General features: G+C 45.1%; 1 protein-coding gene and 1 long non-coding RNA gene across 2 annotated transcripts in view; both read left to right on the top strand.

The window, feature by feature from the left end:
* The first annotated feature begins 2010 nt into the window (after positions 1 to 2010).
* The window catches only part of LOC142924803 (uncharacterized), a 331170-nt gene continuing 317306 nt past the window's right edge, over positions 2011 to 15874 (top strand). The window contains exons 1-2 of the long non-coding RNA XR_012941872.1: positions 2011 to 2167; positions 2853 to 2928. This is a non-coding gene — a long non-coding RNA (uncharacterized LOC142924803). The remainder of the gene's footprint in view (positions 2168 to 2852; positions 2929 to 15874) is intronic.
* Positions 3697 to 15874, top strand: part of LOC142924848 (uncharacterized) — a 47686-nt gene continuing 35508 nt past the window's right edge. The window contains exons 1-3 of the mRNA XM_076067739.1: positions 3697 to 3906; positions 4277 to 4454; positions 5954 to 6187. Of these exons, the coding sequence (XP_075923854.1) occupies positions 3697 to 3906; positions 4277 to 4454; positions 5954 to 6187 (622 nt within the window). The remainder of the gene's footprint in view (positions 3907 to 4276; positions 4455 to 5953; positions 6188 to 15874) is intronic.

Raw genomic sequence — 15874 nt, 5'->3', positions numbered from 1 at the left:
CCACCAAATTCTGTAATAATAATGTTCCAGTTTCTCTATATGTTTTTAAATTTAGCTTTAAATAAATCTACATTTAAAAATACACAAATCTGGCTGCCTCCTGATGACGCTGGTTGTAATTACTGGCAAAACGTCGTACTCAGATTGTTAATGTTGTGGCTTTGCTCTCTAACACACAACCGGTGTGCTGTACTAGTAACGAATTGGCATGTTCTGTTTAAGTGACAAACCTTACTAATTGGCTGTTTCGGGTGGTGGTGGGTTTACCGACATTTTTATATTTACGTGATCTTACCTAAAAAACCTGTTTTATGTAAAAATACATTTATTTTCCTCCTTTCTTTTTGGACAGTTTCAAATCTCTAACGTCTTTCAAATTGTTCTGATGTACAGTGCTACATTTCAAATTACTGTCATGTTTGCAACGGGTTGTTTAAAATATATTTAAATGGTGTAGATTCATGTTTAAACTCGCTTCGAATCTGCATTCATCATTTTCTTCTTAAGCAGTCCGTAACCACAATTGGTGCATCGATGCATGACCCATTTGATTATTGTTTGTTGGTCTTAATTTATCAATTAAAATGTTGAGTGTGCCAAATCCTAAAGAGTGGCGTTTGAGTCGACCTTATTTATTTTATATTCACATCTGAAACGCCTGTGCACATTAATGTAATCCAGTTACACACTCTCCTACTTGTTCATCAACTCTCTTCGTGGTGTAGATTTGATGGCTTGTATAGCAACCATAAACAAACACAACAAGTCCGGGTGACTCATGATCCATGACTCACGATGCCAGTGGGCCAGGTTTCACTCTCAACTCTCTACCTGTGTGGCATGAATAAAACGCACCTGTAAATTTGACCTGAAATGATTGCACAACAATTGCCCCGCCTTCATGCGATGTTTATCCTCCACTGTTTATCTGGCTTTGACCTGAATTAAATAAAAGTGCGGCTCTGCAACTGCTGTAGAGTCACATTGGTATAAACACATTTTACAATATGAACAGCGCATTGAAAACGCGTACTATTTTATGTATTGTTTAACAAGTGTGTTCACAAATCCACACTGAGAAACACGATGATTGGCAGAGGGGAGTAAATTATGTTTTCGATAGTGTATTTAAATAGAGCTACTGTAGGTAAGTAGTTTTCATTTTTAAAGGCATAGTTTAACAAGACAACACTTGCCACCATCCTTCAAACCCATTGGTGAAAAAGACCACAGTTTATGTTTACATTATAATATGTTTACATTATATATAATATAATGTTTATATTATAATATAATGTTTACATTATATATAATATAATGTTTATATAATATATAATATAATGTTTACATTATAATACAATGTTTACATTATATATAATATAATGTTTATGCAAGAGCCGGGGACTTATGGGACCCCGGGGTCCCACCATAAGGTTCATATGAATGGTTACCTAATAACTTTTGAAACACGGTAATCACTGTGAAGTGCAGTTTCCAATTCTTATTGTTGACTCAATCTCTCTGGCCTTTCTATGCAATATGAAGAAGGGTCATTGCCCGAAACGTCGCTTATCGGATGTTTTCCCTTTTTCAAGGCCCCAGTCCTACTGATGCATGAATTTGTTTGGTATTTGAAATGATACGAAGGCTCAGCAAGTCATTCCTTGCAGACATAAACAGAAGCGATACGTGCCACCCCAGCCACCCATGTCGCGAATCAATCGATTATCGCGATTGAGGGCTCGTGAATAAATTCTAGATTCAACGCCTTTTTTTAAAACGTGAACACAGCCGGCTCTAGTGACTGGAGTGGGTGGGTGTTGGACAATGTGAAACAATGACACGCAACGTATACAAATCTAAAACATAAATTCTTACGCACGCGATCCGGTGTGCATATCGCGATCTTCAGGATGAATGATCACGTCCAAATCAATGCGTCGTTGTTGCTCCCCTAGCATGCGCTCTGCGTAACCCGCTCGTGTTGTTGTTGTTGTTTGCGGGATAGTTTAGGACCTTCGTGGCCAAGAGCCGCAGCTCCCGAGGCAAAGGAGTGATGGCACGCTTCAAGGTGCCGGACTTGCTGAAGCATCTCATGGAACGATACGGGCCTCCGGATATTCACGATCTGGGCATCCGTATCACCAGCATACCTCTGGGCATTTCCGTACGTGCCGTGCCTGCATGTACGAGCGTGTGTGTGTGTGTGTGTACGTGTGTATGCATTGCGTCGCTTGTTGACTGCGAATTGTATTATTATTGGATGCCTCAAGTAGACTCTTTGGTTCTTTCGGTAAAGTCACGTAGGTATAAAATCAAATAAATCACGACGTTTCGGGCGCAACACAAGCGTCCGTCATCAGGTGGGAAAGCCTTGGTGTGCTGCTGAGGCAGACTGTTTTAAATGGTTTGAAATGTGTGTAGCCCATGGGTCATAAAGAAGTGGCCAGTGCTAGTGATGTTAACGTGAGAAATTAGCGTGTAACTGTAAGGTAGGAAAGCGGCCTCCTCCTCGATTTTACGTGACTTTACCGAAAGAACCAAAGAGTGTGGATTCCTGCAGTCGCGAAAGTTTCAAATCTAGATTGCCTCAAGTATGTATTGTTGTTGCCCTTGAGGGGGTTTACTTTCGGAATTAAATGCGTTCTGGAATTGCTGACACACAGCCACAACGTACGTGTCGCTGTGTTCACACCTGAGAGTGACACTGCATCAGCCTTTTACCAATATTCCCCCGCCCCTGCGTTTGCCTTACACGGCCACAATGCTGAGCTATCCTCAGTTCCTCAGGCACACAAGTTTCACACCTGTCTCCCTGTCAAGTGAATGTGGTGTATCCTTTTGTCATGCAGTCTGAGACAGACTTCCAACACGACTTCAGTTTTGGGGGTGCAGTGCTGTGACAAGAGCACTGAAGTAACTGCTCGTGTAAGTACATCATGTTAATATATATCGTATTGAAGGCTGAGGCCTATTTTACTGTACCGCTCCTTACAGAAATTTTCTTTCCCGAGTGGTTGTGCATTTGTCGCTTGTTTCAGAGGTTCGCGATTCGATCCCAGGAGTCGCCCTAGTTAATATTGCGGGTGTATTATCCAAAACTGCATTTCTATATGCTTCACAAATAATGTAAAAAAATATCCCGTGTTGTTATTAATGAATGAGGAGGACATGTGTGCCGGCGTCAGAATCAAAATTTGCAAATCTAAACAAGTACTCAGAAATGACTGGATTGGGTAAAACCACTTGTATATATGTTGAACTTCTTTCGCACTGTACGTAGCCAACTGTGCTAATCGGAGGTGTGGAGGGCAACAAACTGAACACAAAAAGCAGTTCTAAAGAAATTGTTTTCAATCTAGATTTAAAAGTGCATAGCTGCAATGGCTTCCTAATATCGGAAGGAAGAGCATTCCAGTTGGCCGCAGAAGCCCATCTGAAAGCGAGTGATGCGGTAACTGTCTTTGTTCGATGGCTTGCCAAAAGCCACTGCTGCTAGGATGATCCACCAATCCCATCTCTCGATTGCAATCGTGCATTAGCAGCACACCTTGCATTCGCTGTTGAACCACTCGTCCATCACGTGTTCCATCATCGCAACTACAGCACTGCCCTGCACCTGTGGCCGCCACAGTTGCTAACATTGTGTTGTTTGTTTAGGTGATCGGCAAGGCCCAGAAAGGCGAGCGGGAGGCGATGGACCGTGGGCTGGCTCGCATCGAGTGTGACATCAAGCAGGAGGTGGAGGTCCGGCCACACAAGGTCAAGAAATACCTGTTGGAGTCGTTCCCCTTGCCAGGGACGAGCGCCGATCTTCGCCGACAGTTCACAACACAGCCGGCGACCGAGATGGTGCTGCAGGTCTTCCAGAACGCCGAGGACATCTTTGTGAATAAGCTGAAGAAGGTGGGGGCCATGGCGTCTGGACTTAATGCAACAAAATTACCGTGCGAGAAAGTTCATGCATTTGCTTACATTTGTCAAAGGTTTTCCATAATACATTTGTCCTCGGAATTATTTAATGAGTGATAATCGCCATACGTTTCAAGTCTGTGGATACTTCCACCATTATCAAAAAACTTTCTCTACCACTGCATTAACTCTCCTCTATAATATTTAGGGCCATCGCTTTCACAAAATTCAGTCACACGTTGAGACAAAAGTAAGGGGGGGCATTGAAATTGGTCGGACATCTATGCATGTGTCACCCTCTATTTGTCCCAACAGAGTGATATGGCTGCATGTGGTTTGGGTCCTTTATTGTTTCCACCAACAGTGTGTGCAGGACTTCCTGGGGCAGGTGAAAGGGGACACGCTGGCCCGGAAGCTGTTTCAGTTGGCCCTGTGCTGTGGCTCCCTCGAGACTCCTCGCGACCTCGTGGTCAAGGAGAAACCGGCCGCGTTTCTCGGCAACATCAGCACTCCCGACACCAGACCGCCGCTTCTTCCGGGGAGTAAGGAGACAAATTTTCACATACAGTAGACTCTCGATTATCCGCGCTAATTACGGGGAAGATGGCTGCCGATGATAAAAAATCTCGGATCATCCAAAGATATCTATTTTCTGTGGATCTCTATGCCACAAACTAACGATCAACCGATCGATGCACGTGGTCGGTGATAAAACTTTCCTGCTCCCGAGCAGAAGACTCGGCCCTCTTAGTGGATAGCAGAGCCACGCCAATCACCATCAATCAAACTCCACCCACTGTTGTAAAGATATGCAACTACTGTACTGTCGAGGTGATCACGTAGATTTCGGATTCATGGGCGCACATATTTGCTCGATATAAGCACGTGACTTGTAACAAACATTTCCAAGAATTACAATGTATAACTATTTTTAGATTATTAATTTGGGCCTAAGGGAAAATCCATGAGTTATTAATAAGTAAAAATCTCATGTGCGTGGTTAATCCGCAAATCAGATAAACCGCACACGGATAATCAAGAGTCTACTGGATTGCACGCGCGCTGAAGTGTCGTAGCTTCTCTAAACACCTTATTTCACATTTCGTCTCGATTATTACTAATGCATTAGTAAGAGTTTGGCATATCACGACGCATCAGTTTGTCAAATTTACATCGAGATGACCCGGGTGGCTGAGAGAGATTATTAGCATTGAGCTGGAAACGCTGAGATCCTGGGTTCGAATCTGGGTAACCACCTTTGATTAAACTTGCTTTGTCAAGTGCAGCCAGTTGATGGTCTCAGCTCGGTCATTAATGACTGTCAAAAAAACCCAAGACATACTAAATAAATGGCTATGCACTTAATTTGACCAAGTCCAATATCGGCTCAACAGAGTGGGTGGGAATGTGCTTCCCTTTACTCTGTGGACCAGAGGTCACTAGAAGCAATGTCAGAGGTAGCTTTGTGATGTTCTCTTCATTCTCCAATAGGACGGGTTCCGCTGCTCCGTGAGAGATCCGAGTGGATACTCCGTCTCATTACACGATATCGAAAGCACAATCTGAATAAAATGTAGTTTCTTGTATTGTACATAGGGGGTCAGACCACGGAGGACCTTCAGAATGCTGAGTGTGATCTTGAAATTAATCCTGGACTGGTTCGGGGGATAGTTGAACAATTCGAATATTGGGGCGATATCGTCTTGCATACGGGTGCGAGAAGTCTGCCAGTGTTTTTTTTAGTCCATCTAGATTTTTGGGTTAGATCATGTAAACATGCACTCAATAATACGCTTTAAAATGCACTATTTATGTGACCTATCCCAAAAATCTCTATTATGGATAATATTGGTCGCGAAGGCCTTCGTGTTAAACTTGTTTTTTGAGTCATCTGGAGAGTGATGATGAAACTCATCGGGAGGCCGTAGATGAGACGTGGGGGGTGGGAGGGCAGAGAGAGAGTTGCAGTTGTTGAGCCTATTGGAGCGAGTTACAGCATCGTTGTCCTCTCCTGCAATGGCATTGCTTGTCTCCTTCGCAGAGGCGGTAGCCGAGCATCTGGTTCGTCTGCTGAGCCACGCAAGTAAGATGGCAGAGCCCCTGGGCCTACCCGCGCTGTCACGCGTGGAGAAGCAGCTTGCCGAGCTTTTGACTCGCGCAACCTCCCCAGCCTGGGCCTCGGCTCCTTCTTGGACATCCTCCATCGCAACGCCCAGGTGCGTACGTGGCGTGCGTGAGCCCACCCGCCTCCAGCTGGTAAGAGGCAGTACAGCAAGTAGGTGTACGACACTGCCCGTGCAAAGTTTGAGTGTACTTATCGCCTCCGAGTGGCGCTCAATGTTAAGTTTGTTTCCAAAATTGTGCGCGGTAATATTAGTTTATTATTACGAACTTAAAACTCATTTGTCGATAACTCAAATACGTTTAAGCGTTATTTAATCACTGCCAATGCAGAGCACAACAAAGTGTCACGTAAGATGCATGGGTTTTCTCTTGTCACTCTTAAAAAATATCTGTGAATTTGGCAAACATCCCAAAGATAGATATTGAAAATCACCGTTAAAATTGAGTGTACAGCGGTGACATTCAGATAAAATATATGATAACACTATATATGCAAAGTGGACGGGTGGCTCAGAGATCAAAGCGGTGTGTTGGCAATAATGAGATTCTGGGCTTGAATCTGGATTTTGACCGCTTGGGTTGAAACCGAGGTCTCAAGTCTTATCAAGTCGATCGTCCGAGCCCCGTCACCAGCGACTGCACAAAATTACAGTCTCATTAACCTTGGGTTTTGCACTTCATTTTCCTAATTCCATCTCTGAGAATAACAATTTCAGCTTGACTCTCGTGCGCCACACAATCTCATAACACAGCTAATGTGAAAGTGTTGGCTCCTATTGTGTACAAGATAAAAGGCCACCCACCGCATTTTATGACACAGGGCCTGCACGTCTATGCGAGATTTACGAATGGATGATTTATTTGTCTCTTGACATTACGCCGATAGCGCATTTGGAAAACTAAAATTGAGAACGAATTTTGTGTTAATTTGCAAACTTAAATCTGTATTATTTAATCAGTTTTCGTGCACTGCATTGTGAGATGCAGCTCCATGCGTATCGTTTAGCTTTAAGCCGGTGTTTGCCTTGTGGTCGCCTCGGTGTCAACCAACTGATGTTGACGGATTTGTTGTGTCTGTGGTAGCTGTTGGAGGAGACTGGGGTTGTGATCTCCGTCCTGGGTGGATCTGGAGCCACAGAGAGGAGCCGGAGAGCGGCAGCCCTCTCCCCGCGAGCGAGGAGTCGAGTAGCGGCTGCTCTCACTCGAGCGAGGAGTCCGGAGCCCGCAGCCCTCTCGAGATCAGCCCTCCCCCGGGGGGGGAGCCGGGGGCCCGCGTCCCCCACAACTGACAACCTGTGTACCAACTGGCTGAGCGAGAGTTTGTGTGTATTTGAGCGTAATCGTGCCAGTGTTTAGCTGTACCAGGGAGTTTGATGCAGCAGAGTGTTTCGGTGTAGCAGGGTGTCCGGATTGTGCCGGCACACTATCCTTCTATCCGTAATGTCGTAGGGTGAGGTCCATTAAAAGTTTACTCGGACCCCAACCTGTCAAAGCGCCTAATCATGGAACGTGGTTCTCAACATCGTCCCTCACCCATGCTACGTACCTTTGAGACGTCCTGCTTTTACAAATGTTGATGAACTGGAGGGCAAAGGTCTGGAGGACCCCACATGGAGTCTGGTTTCTCACACCCGAGCCTCCTGTGACATTTCTGGAGGCTTCTCTGGGATCTTTGTCCCATTTATTGAGTGCGGATTTGGCTTACTTCTGGCTTCGTCCCAAGACGTCATCCAGTTGGGAAATACCCGAAGGTTGTGGGAGTCGCCCCGTGCTTCAGTTTATTTCCAACCCTCGCAATGTCCGGTTGCTCACCAGCCGGAAGTCTTTTGCTGCATACACCACGACCGAGGTGTTGAGAGCAGCTATCTCGTGGCTGGTCGGCAATGGAGATGGTATTATCGATTAGGGGAGCGTGAGTCTGTGGCGTTGGTGGTGCTGCTGTCACGGAGGCGACACGAGTTTAGGAAATTCAGTTTTGTGGGTTTCCTGTAGCGAGCACTGAAAGATCCTCTCTTCCTCTTTCTCCACCCTTTGTCTGTTGTCTCCATGTCCCCGTTCAACTCTTTCTACGCCGCTTTCCTTCAATGTGCAGCCGCCTTTACGGCCTCCCCTCTCCCCTTCTCTCCACCTCCAACCCATCTCCGACGTAATTTCCTCCCCTTTGTTCAGGCTCTTCCCTTTCTTCCTCAGTCTATGGATGGGGTTATTGTTTATCGGGCTCTTATACAAAAAATGGAGCTTATTTTAGCCTTTGAATAGGATTTTCTGTTTTCCTTCGGTAGCGTGTTGCACACATAGGGAAGATCGAGCCACGCCACCGGTTCCCATTATCAAAATCTTTGTCAACTTGTCTCCCTCAGTAGGAATGCCTTTCCTTCTCCAGCAGGCAATTGTTTCTCTCTCTCACCTCCGTTATTTCTTCCGATGCGCTTTCTTAATCTCGCTTGCTGTGTGTCTCGACTCTATCATTCAACAAGGGCAAATTAAAAAATTTGCTTTTTTTTCCTCCACTGCTTTACCACTATACCTCCTGAGTGGGTACTCGGAGTTTCATCTAATGTACTATTTGATGGGTCGCTTCCACACAGCACAAAGGCGGTAGCTATCCGAACGGTAAATTTTTCTTTCAATTTCGATAGATTCTCGAATTATTCTTGGCCAGCAGTAGCTAGTTTTGCACAGAACTTCAACATTAAAATCAACTGAGTGTCCTTGTTGGCACGTGTGCTCTGCTACTGCTGAACACGGGTGCCAACAAATAATACATTATTTAAATGCATGCCTATAAAGGGCACCATACTTCAATAGGGATTACCATTGGTACGGCTATTTTAATACACAATAGACAGGAAGGACAAGATCAAAATGCTCTCATTATGCACATGCATAATGTACGTTGACTCGGTAATCTCCCCCCCCCCCCCACTTTGCGCGAGAGTGTCACAAATCTGGCTGTCGCCTGATGAAGCTAGTTGTAATTACTGGCAAAACGTCGTACTCCGATTATAAATGTTGTGGCTTGGCTCTCCAAAGTACCAGTGACGAATTGGCTTGTTCTGTTTCCGTGACAACCCTTACTAGTTGGCTGTATCGAGTGGTGGCGGGTTTTAACGACACGTTTATATATGTACGCGATCTAACCCAAAAAACACCTCTATGGATGATATTGGGCCCGAAAGCCTACGTGTTAAACCAAAATAAAAAAATATTTACAAAATAACAATAATTTCTAGTTTTCCTCATTCACATCGTGATTCGTATGAAAAGACATGAGATGATTGAGACATGTTAAATCATAAACTATTTATTAATATATATACAGATAGTCCTCGACTGCAATGTCCTTGTCCACGTGCAAACAGCGTTAGGATAGCAGCCTCCTTTAAAAGTCTGAGTAGATTTATATGCTGTAGAAGACAGTTGATGAATCCTCGCTGCTTGATTCCTCCTCGGATCCCTTCAGCAGTGAGTCGTCACCAGTCTTCTCTGCCTGCTCATTCTCCATGTGGCACCGCTGGGGTGGGTGCAATATGCCAGGAGACTCCTTATGCAGTGAGCAGCGAAGCAGGCCCATCTCTGCCTGCTCATCCTCAACGTGGAATTGAGGCGATGGCGGTGAGCTGGGGGCATCGGTGAGGAGGGTGTTACGGAGACGGCCCAGCTCTGCCTGCTGCAGAATCGTCTGTACGACGAAGCGCTCGCGGCGCATGCAGGCGCGCACATGGGATGGCGTGTCCGGGATGATGTATGCAATGCAGGCCTTCGTGAGTAACACCACGTGCTGCACACGTCCACACACAGGTAAAGGATTTTCAGTTTCAGGATTTGCATGTAAAGGGTGCTTACTAAATATAATATGGCAGCATCTCAAAGTGCTTTACATCTCAGGTCAACTATTCCGGGGACCTGCAGCCTAGGGATATTATATTGTTACGTCGTTTTTCCCAAATTAAATTAAGTCATTTGAGTAATTTTTGAACATTTGGCAAATTATACCGAGGCACTTTTTTTGAATTACTTAATGGGTTTTTTACGTTCACTATGCAGCAGGCAACATTTATGATGTGCAGTTAATGCACCCACCGTATTCACCTGGGAAGCCGCAAATTACCGCAACAATCAGCAAACACTTACACTCGGCCATGTCACCACTACAAAGATTCCCTGTGTAGCCTTTCACAGACTGAGACAAGTGCATCTATGAAGGTTCGCACAGTGCCTGTGGGGGTGGTGTGCACCTTTATCTCGCCAGTGATGATTTTCACACACTTCATCAAGTACTCATTTTAAGACAGAATCAACTTAAGGAAAGCTCAACACTGGTTCTAATATTTTCCACTGTTGTTGGCTGTGGCCAGAAATAGTACTCCGGTCACATAGGATTGGTAGCGCAGTTCACAAACAACAACGCAGCCGCTCCCCTTCCCACAAGCACACATGCTTACGTGTGACAAATTGCATCAACAACATGAATCGTCTGCTGCATGATGAAAGTATTGTATTACCACTATTATTTGTGATCTCAGAAATACTGTGCAATTGTGAGGTGTAATAGCATTACTGGCATTATCTGTAATGACCCATTGACAATGATCACGGTTTGCTCTGCTGACCTTAACAACTGCTCACAGATGAGTCTATACGATGGTGCAGTAGTGTAAGGCTTTGCACACTAGACTTGCAATCCAGAGGTCACGGGTGTGAATTGATCTTTGGTCGTGGGAGTGTAAACAATGGTGAAAGTTTTTTTTACATTCCACTGCCTCTATCCACCTAGCAGTGTAAATGGAATACATCCAGTCAATTGGTCGGCTGAGTTTGGTTCTGTCCAGTGTGGGAACTCCCACATCTTCCCAAGACGTCTGACCAGTGTGGAAGAGCAGTAAAAATACATCTGAAGGGTCTCTCTTGAGCTCCCTATAGCAGGAGCGCTTTTGCCATCAGTGACATGAGCAAGTAATTGGAGGGCTGTACCTTTATCTTTCAATGGGTTTATGAATGTGTGTGTGTGTGTGCATGTTGATGTGTACCTGCATGGCAATGACGAAGGCCAGCTTTGCCGTCAGTACTTGCCAGTACTGCTTGGTGACGGAGTAGGCTTGGGGATGATCCGGCGGGTAGCGATAACCTGGATACCTACACACGTACAACCACAAGCACGCATGGACTATATTGAGCAAAGTGCCTCGAAAGTAGAGTTGGCGCTAAATTGAACAAGTATGGTTGTGCACAAACGGGAAATGCGTTCACAGCCCTTAAAAAAATCCGCTTCTGAAAGAGGGCCTTCCCACAACGTGCAGCTTGTGGGGGCTCTTTTGACAATGGTTCACGCTGGTCCATGCCAGGTTGGTGAAGGCAGGGAGTACAGATAATGGGAGAGCAATATAGCACAACTGTTAATTTTGCTGAACTACCCACTGCTGACAACCTAGCTCCGCAGTCGCCTACTGCACCTGCATTGTGCATGGTGATCATAAATCTAAGCACGAACAAGGCTCAAGCCTGCTTGACTTCCGGAATCTAAGATCAGCTGTATTCGTGGTGATTTGATCATAGTCAAGTAAGGTTATATTAAATATCGATCAATATGGTTATATTGATTATAGTTGTGTATGCCAGCAATTCAAAAACGTTAGAGAAAAGGGTTGGTAGATCGCATCAATTTCTTAACTATCTGTGCTGAGGTGACCAGAAGATGGCTGTAGACCAAGTGGTTTCATGTCTGTGTGAACCTTTAAGCTTCATTTCATTATCATGGGTTCTCCAGGACCTCTTATTGCATCCCACATGCATAAGACCACCTTAAACTGGAATCTCAATGCACGGTCTTCCTGCAAATGGATCTTGAGACTCAATTAAGCAGTCGTGGATCGATAGATAAATAAATAACATTACTCTTTAGCAAGGTAACAATGAGCTAGAATTTATATAAATCTATTATTATATTTCTCTAAGTGGGACTTTGGTTGTGAAGCCATCCCACCCGTACCCACTGCTCCCCCCCTCCAATTCCCCCCCCACCCCCTTTACTGTCCCCACCCACCATGCACACTCTTCCCCCAACCCTACCACAACCCCTTACTACCCAACTAAGCCAAACCCTGTGTCCACGGTAAGGGGCAGGGCATAAACAGAGGTGGGGCCTAGGGGAAGTGTGGGTCTTAAAAGGAAAGTCACGGAGTGAAAAGAGGAAGAAAACGAGCCTAATCAGGAAGGGGCGGAGCCAGGAGGACGCCACACCCAGAAGGATGTCGCATCTACCTGGACAACACACCCAGAGATCAGTGCATCACATTCGCAGGGACGGCACCCCCGATAGCTGGGCATGACACTGAATGGCACAAACCTGCAGGTTGTGTGGATTGCCGGATCAAACCAGGCTGGCAGGATGTTGGGATAATTTTGCTCCTTGAAGTCGCTGATCTTGAAAATTGAAAAGCTGTCCTCCGTGTACCCATGCATTGTAGGCGAACCTGTGCCATACTCTGCTGAGTATCCATAATAATACACCAGGCGTGGGATGATGTCCGTTGTGAACGCCAAGATGCATGACTGTGGAATTAGCATACGGAGGCACAGCGATAGCGGTCACTTAGCATGCAATGATTTGACCAAGGCTTCTGAACATCTTACCTTGGCAATTACATTAATTTTCACAAATACAATTTGGGGGGTTGCTGCCAGAGTGAAATGGTTACCATATAAGGACTTGCAATCTGGCAGTCGTCAGTTCAGTCTCCTGACACAACAGTTGAAGCAATGGATCATTTTCTTAAATCTCCCCCACATCTGTCCAATTAGCAATATAAATGGGTTCATCACTGTTTTAGCGCAGGTAATTCCACATCTTACAACATGTCTGGTCATCATGGAAGAGTAGGCCAAATACCGTGTAGAGGGGTTCTCTAGAGCTACCTTTAGTTGAGGCCCTTCTGCCAGCAGTGACATGAGCAAGCAATTGCAAGGCTTTACCTTTTGCGATTTTGGGAGAGAGTGGATAGGAGCGGTGGTGCAGTGATTCGTGCACTGCACTTTGAATTCAGCACACATGCAATTGACTTCCAGCTACGACTAACATCAGTGACGAGTGATACCCGAACCGCTCCTGGTCCCCCACTACACCTCTTCTCAAACCTGCCATGACCAGAATGGTGAAGTATGGTAAAAAGAACCCACACGGCTAACATGACATGTTATGTCACTCATAAGATGGGATACTGAGCGAGAAAGCGAGCGGACAATCTGGCGACTTACATTGGTGATTACAGAGAGGGTGGCAACGATACTCAGAATGTCGGCCCAGGCTCCAATTCCTCTTGCTCGCGAAACCACAGGCCTCCTCATCTTTGTTACGAGCTTCCACGCGTCGACCCGCACTTCGATGATGTTGTTGAGCAGTGCGAGCAATGGCGCAAGTGGAAATGATGCCACGAAGAGAGTGACAAACCCGAATTGGATAACTGGGGTATATTTTGAGAATGGGTAGGGGGGCAAGGATAGGATAATGAGTGAAACAGGATATAGACACACACTCTTAATGCTGTTATGTTGTGATTACTTTAAGCAAACAAAACATGTTTTCAATGCATTGAATGTGTTTTAGTCAAAGGAGACCCCAAAATATGGTCACATTTTCGTGTAATTTGTTCACAAAATTATCGTGTCCATTACATTGGCCACTGAGATGCGACCAGCCACTACCATCTTTAATGTTCAGCTCTGGTTCACCTGGGTTTCTTTTGCACCATTTTCCACCACTAGGTGGCTATAATAACTAGATCACATCCTGTATTGAGGAATCTATTAACCGTACCACACATTTTTAGGCATATGCACTGTGGCTGAAATGCCAACAAATCACAGCAGTTAACCACAGTGGACATGATGCACAAGAGTTTTAAATAAATAGTAAGGGGGAAAAACGTCAATCCAAGCTGACCAATGTAGCTGCATTGGTTAGCAGACAAGAGGAGCAAATATGTGCTCCTATTGTTTCTAAAACTTAACTCCGTACATATGCACATACGCGCATGCTCAAAGACAATTGTGTTACAGTATATCCATAGATTGGTGCCTATGGCCAAATCACCCAGTATGCGTCAGATTTAATCAGATCCCAGAAGTTAAGGAGAGCTGAGCCTGAAAATTGGTTGGATGGGTGACCATGTAATAGTTATTGTGGGGGTGTGAGCAGCAGAGGACAGTGCAGCAAATTACACTGTTGTATTGTACATCTAAGCTCTTACATCTGTGCTCCCTGCCTTCAACAACCTGAAGTGTGGGTAATTTCCCTCCCACAACAATGTCCGACAGATACACAGGGGCCGTACACACGTGCCTATATAGTCAAATGATACCCAATTGTGTGTTTTTTTATAATAAAGTAAAACGCGTTGACTCCGTAGTGTGATCCTCTGAGCTCATTGTACCCATCTCGAGGTATTCATCAAAGAGTCCAAGTGGGCTCTGGGGCTGTAGGTCCAAGTGTTTGCTGGAAGAAGTGTTTGGTAACTGGATAAGACCATCAATGAGAAGCCAGTTTAATCGTGGTTCGGTGACAGAAAACCCAGAGTTTCACGGTTTAACCCAACATCCGAGCAGCACCACATCAGATCTCTAGACTCCTCAGCGCAGGCATACAGATATGGTCAACATATGCGTACATTAACTAATTTGTGAAATTATGAATTACATCCAAATGAAATGTAGTGTGTGCATTACTAGGATGTACCTAAAGGTGCCAGGTTGGGTTCATCCACCTTGGGGATGCTCTGCTCCACGCAGCCTCCTGCTCCCGTGCAGTCCATCCTCTTGATGTCCGAATTCTGGCTGTTGCTACTGCTGCAATTGGTGACACTGGTGGTGGTCTTCTTTCTTTTAATGGACTTAGGTCTACTTCGCTTTTCCTTCTTCTTCTGCTGCAAGGTCATCAACACTTTCATGCTCGTAATAGGATCGAGAGCAGCGTATGGTTTATTCTCACTGACTGGTGAAGCAGTTTGTTGACGTGGAACTAGGCCAAAGCATTCAAGAAATTTGGATTTCATGTCATTTATCTTAACGCCGCTATCTTTTGTCGAAGTGTAATCATGTTCAGGCTTCGGTCTGTACAAGAACTGTGCGTGAAGATTTTCATGAGTTTTCAGGATTTCAAAAGGACTTAAAAATCCGCAGACTGAGCACATCTCATAGGGCGACGGTGGATTCAACACCGCATTGGCAAAACTGCCGTTATTCACCAAACCTGGTGCACCGTTTATCATATAATCCTTTTCATGGGTCTTCATGTGCCTTTTTAATTTTCCTGGCTGATTAAACCTTTGTCCACATATGCCGCACCATTGCTCACGGGTCTCCTTATGCGTTCTTACGTGGGCTTCTAGGCACCATGCCAGTTGGAATTTTTTCCCACAGATGTCACAAGAGATAAGTTTTTTCGCTCTTGTAACTCTACCGGATTGAGGTGGGGTTGAGACGGGTGCTGGTGAAGTGCCATCGATGGTGAAGGCAATTCTCCCAGCACCACCATGACTCGCAGCGGAGTTGCTCTCGCACATCTGAAACAAAAGACAAAGGTCACGCGCATGACACCCGTGTCACGAGTGTACTCACAAAGGCATAATTAAGGTGACATAAGATTCATAAATACTACAACTCATTATACCAGAACTCCACAATATTGCAGTTCCTATCATGTACGATTTTACCCTCTTATCCACCAAAGTAATATTTTGTTTCTAAACAACAATGACGAACTTCCTCTAATTTCCTAATGTTACCCACCCAATAGACCTTTCTGTATATACACACCAACAATATAATGATGGCACCACACGTT

The sequence above is a fragment of the Petromyzon marinus genome, chromosome 17, assembly GCF_048934315.1.
Source record: "Petromyzon marinus isolate PM22_M1 ecotype Great Lakes invasive population chromosome 17, UKy_Petmar_22M1.pri1.0, whole genome shotgun sequence".
Classification (NCBI taxonomy): domain Eukaryota; kingdom Metazoa; phylum Chordata; class Hyperoartia; order Petromyzontiformes; family Petromyzontidae; genus Petromyzon; species Petromyzon marinus.
The sequence above is the reverse complement of the archived record's forward strand: the minus strand, read 5'-3'. Positions and strand labels throughout refer to the sequence as shown.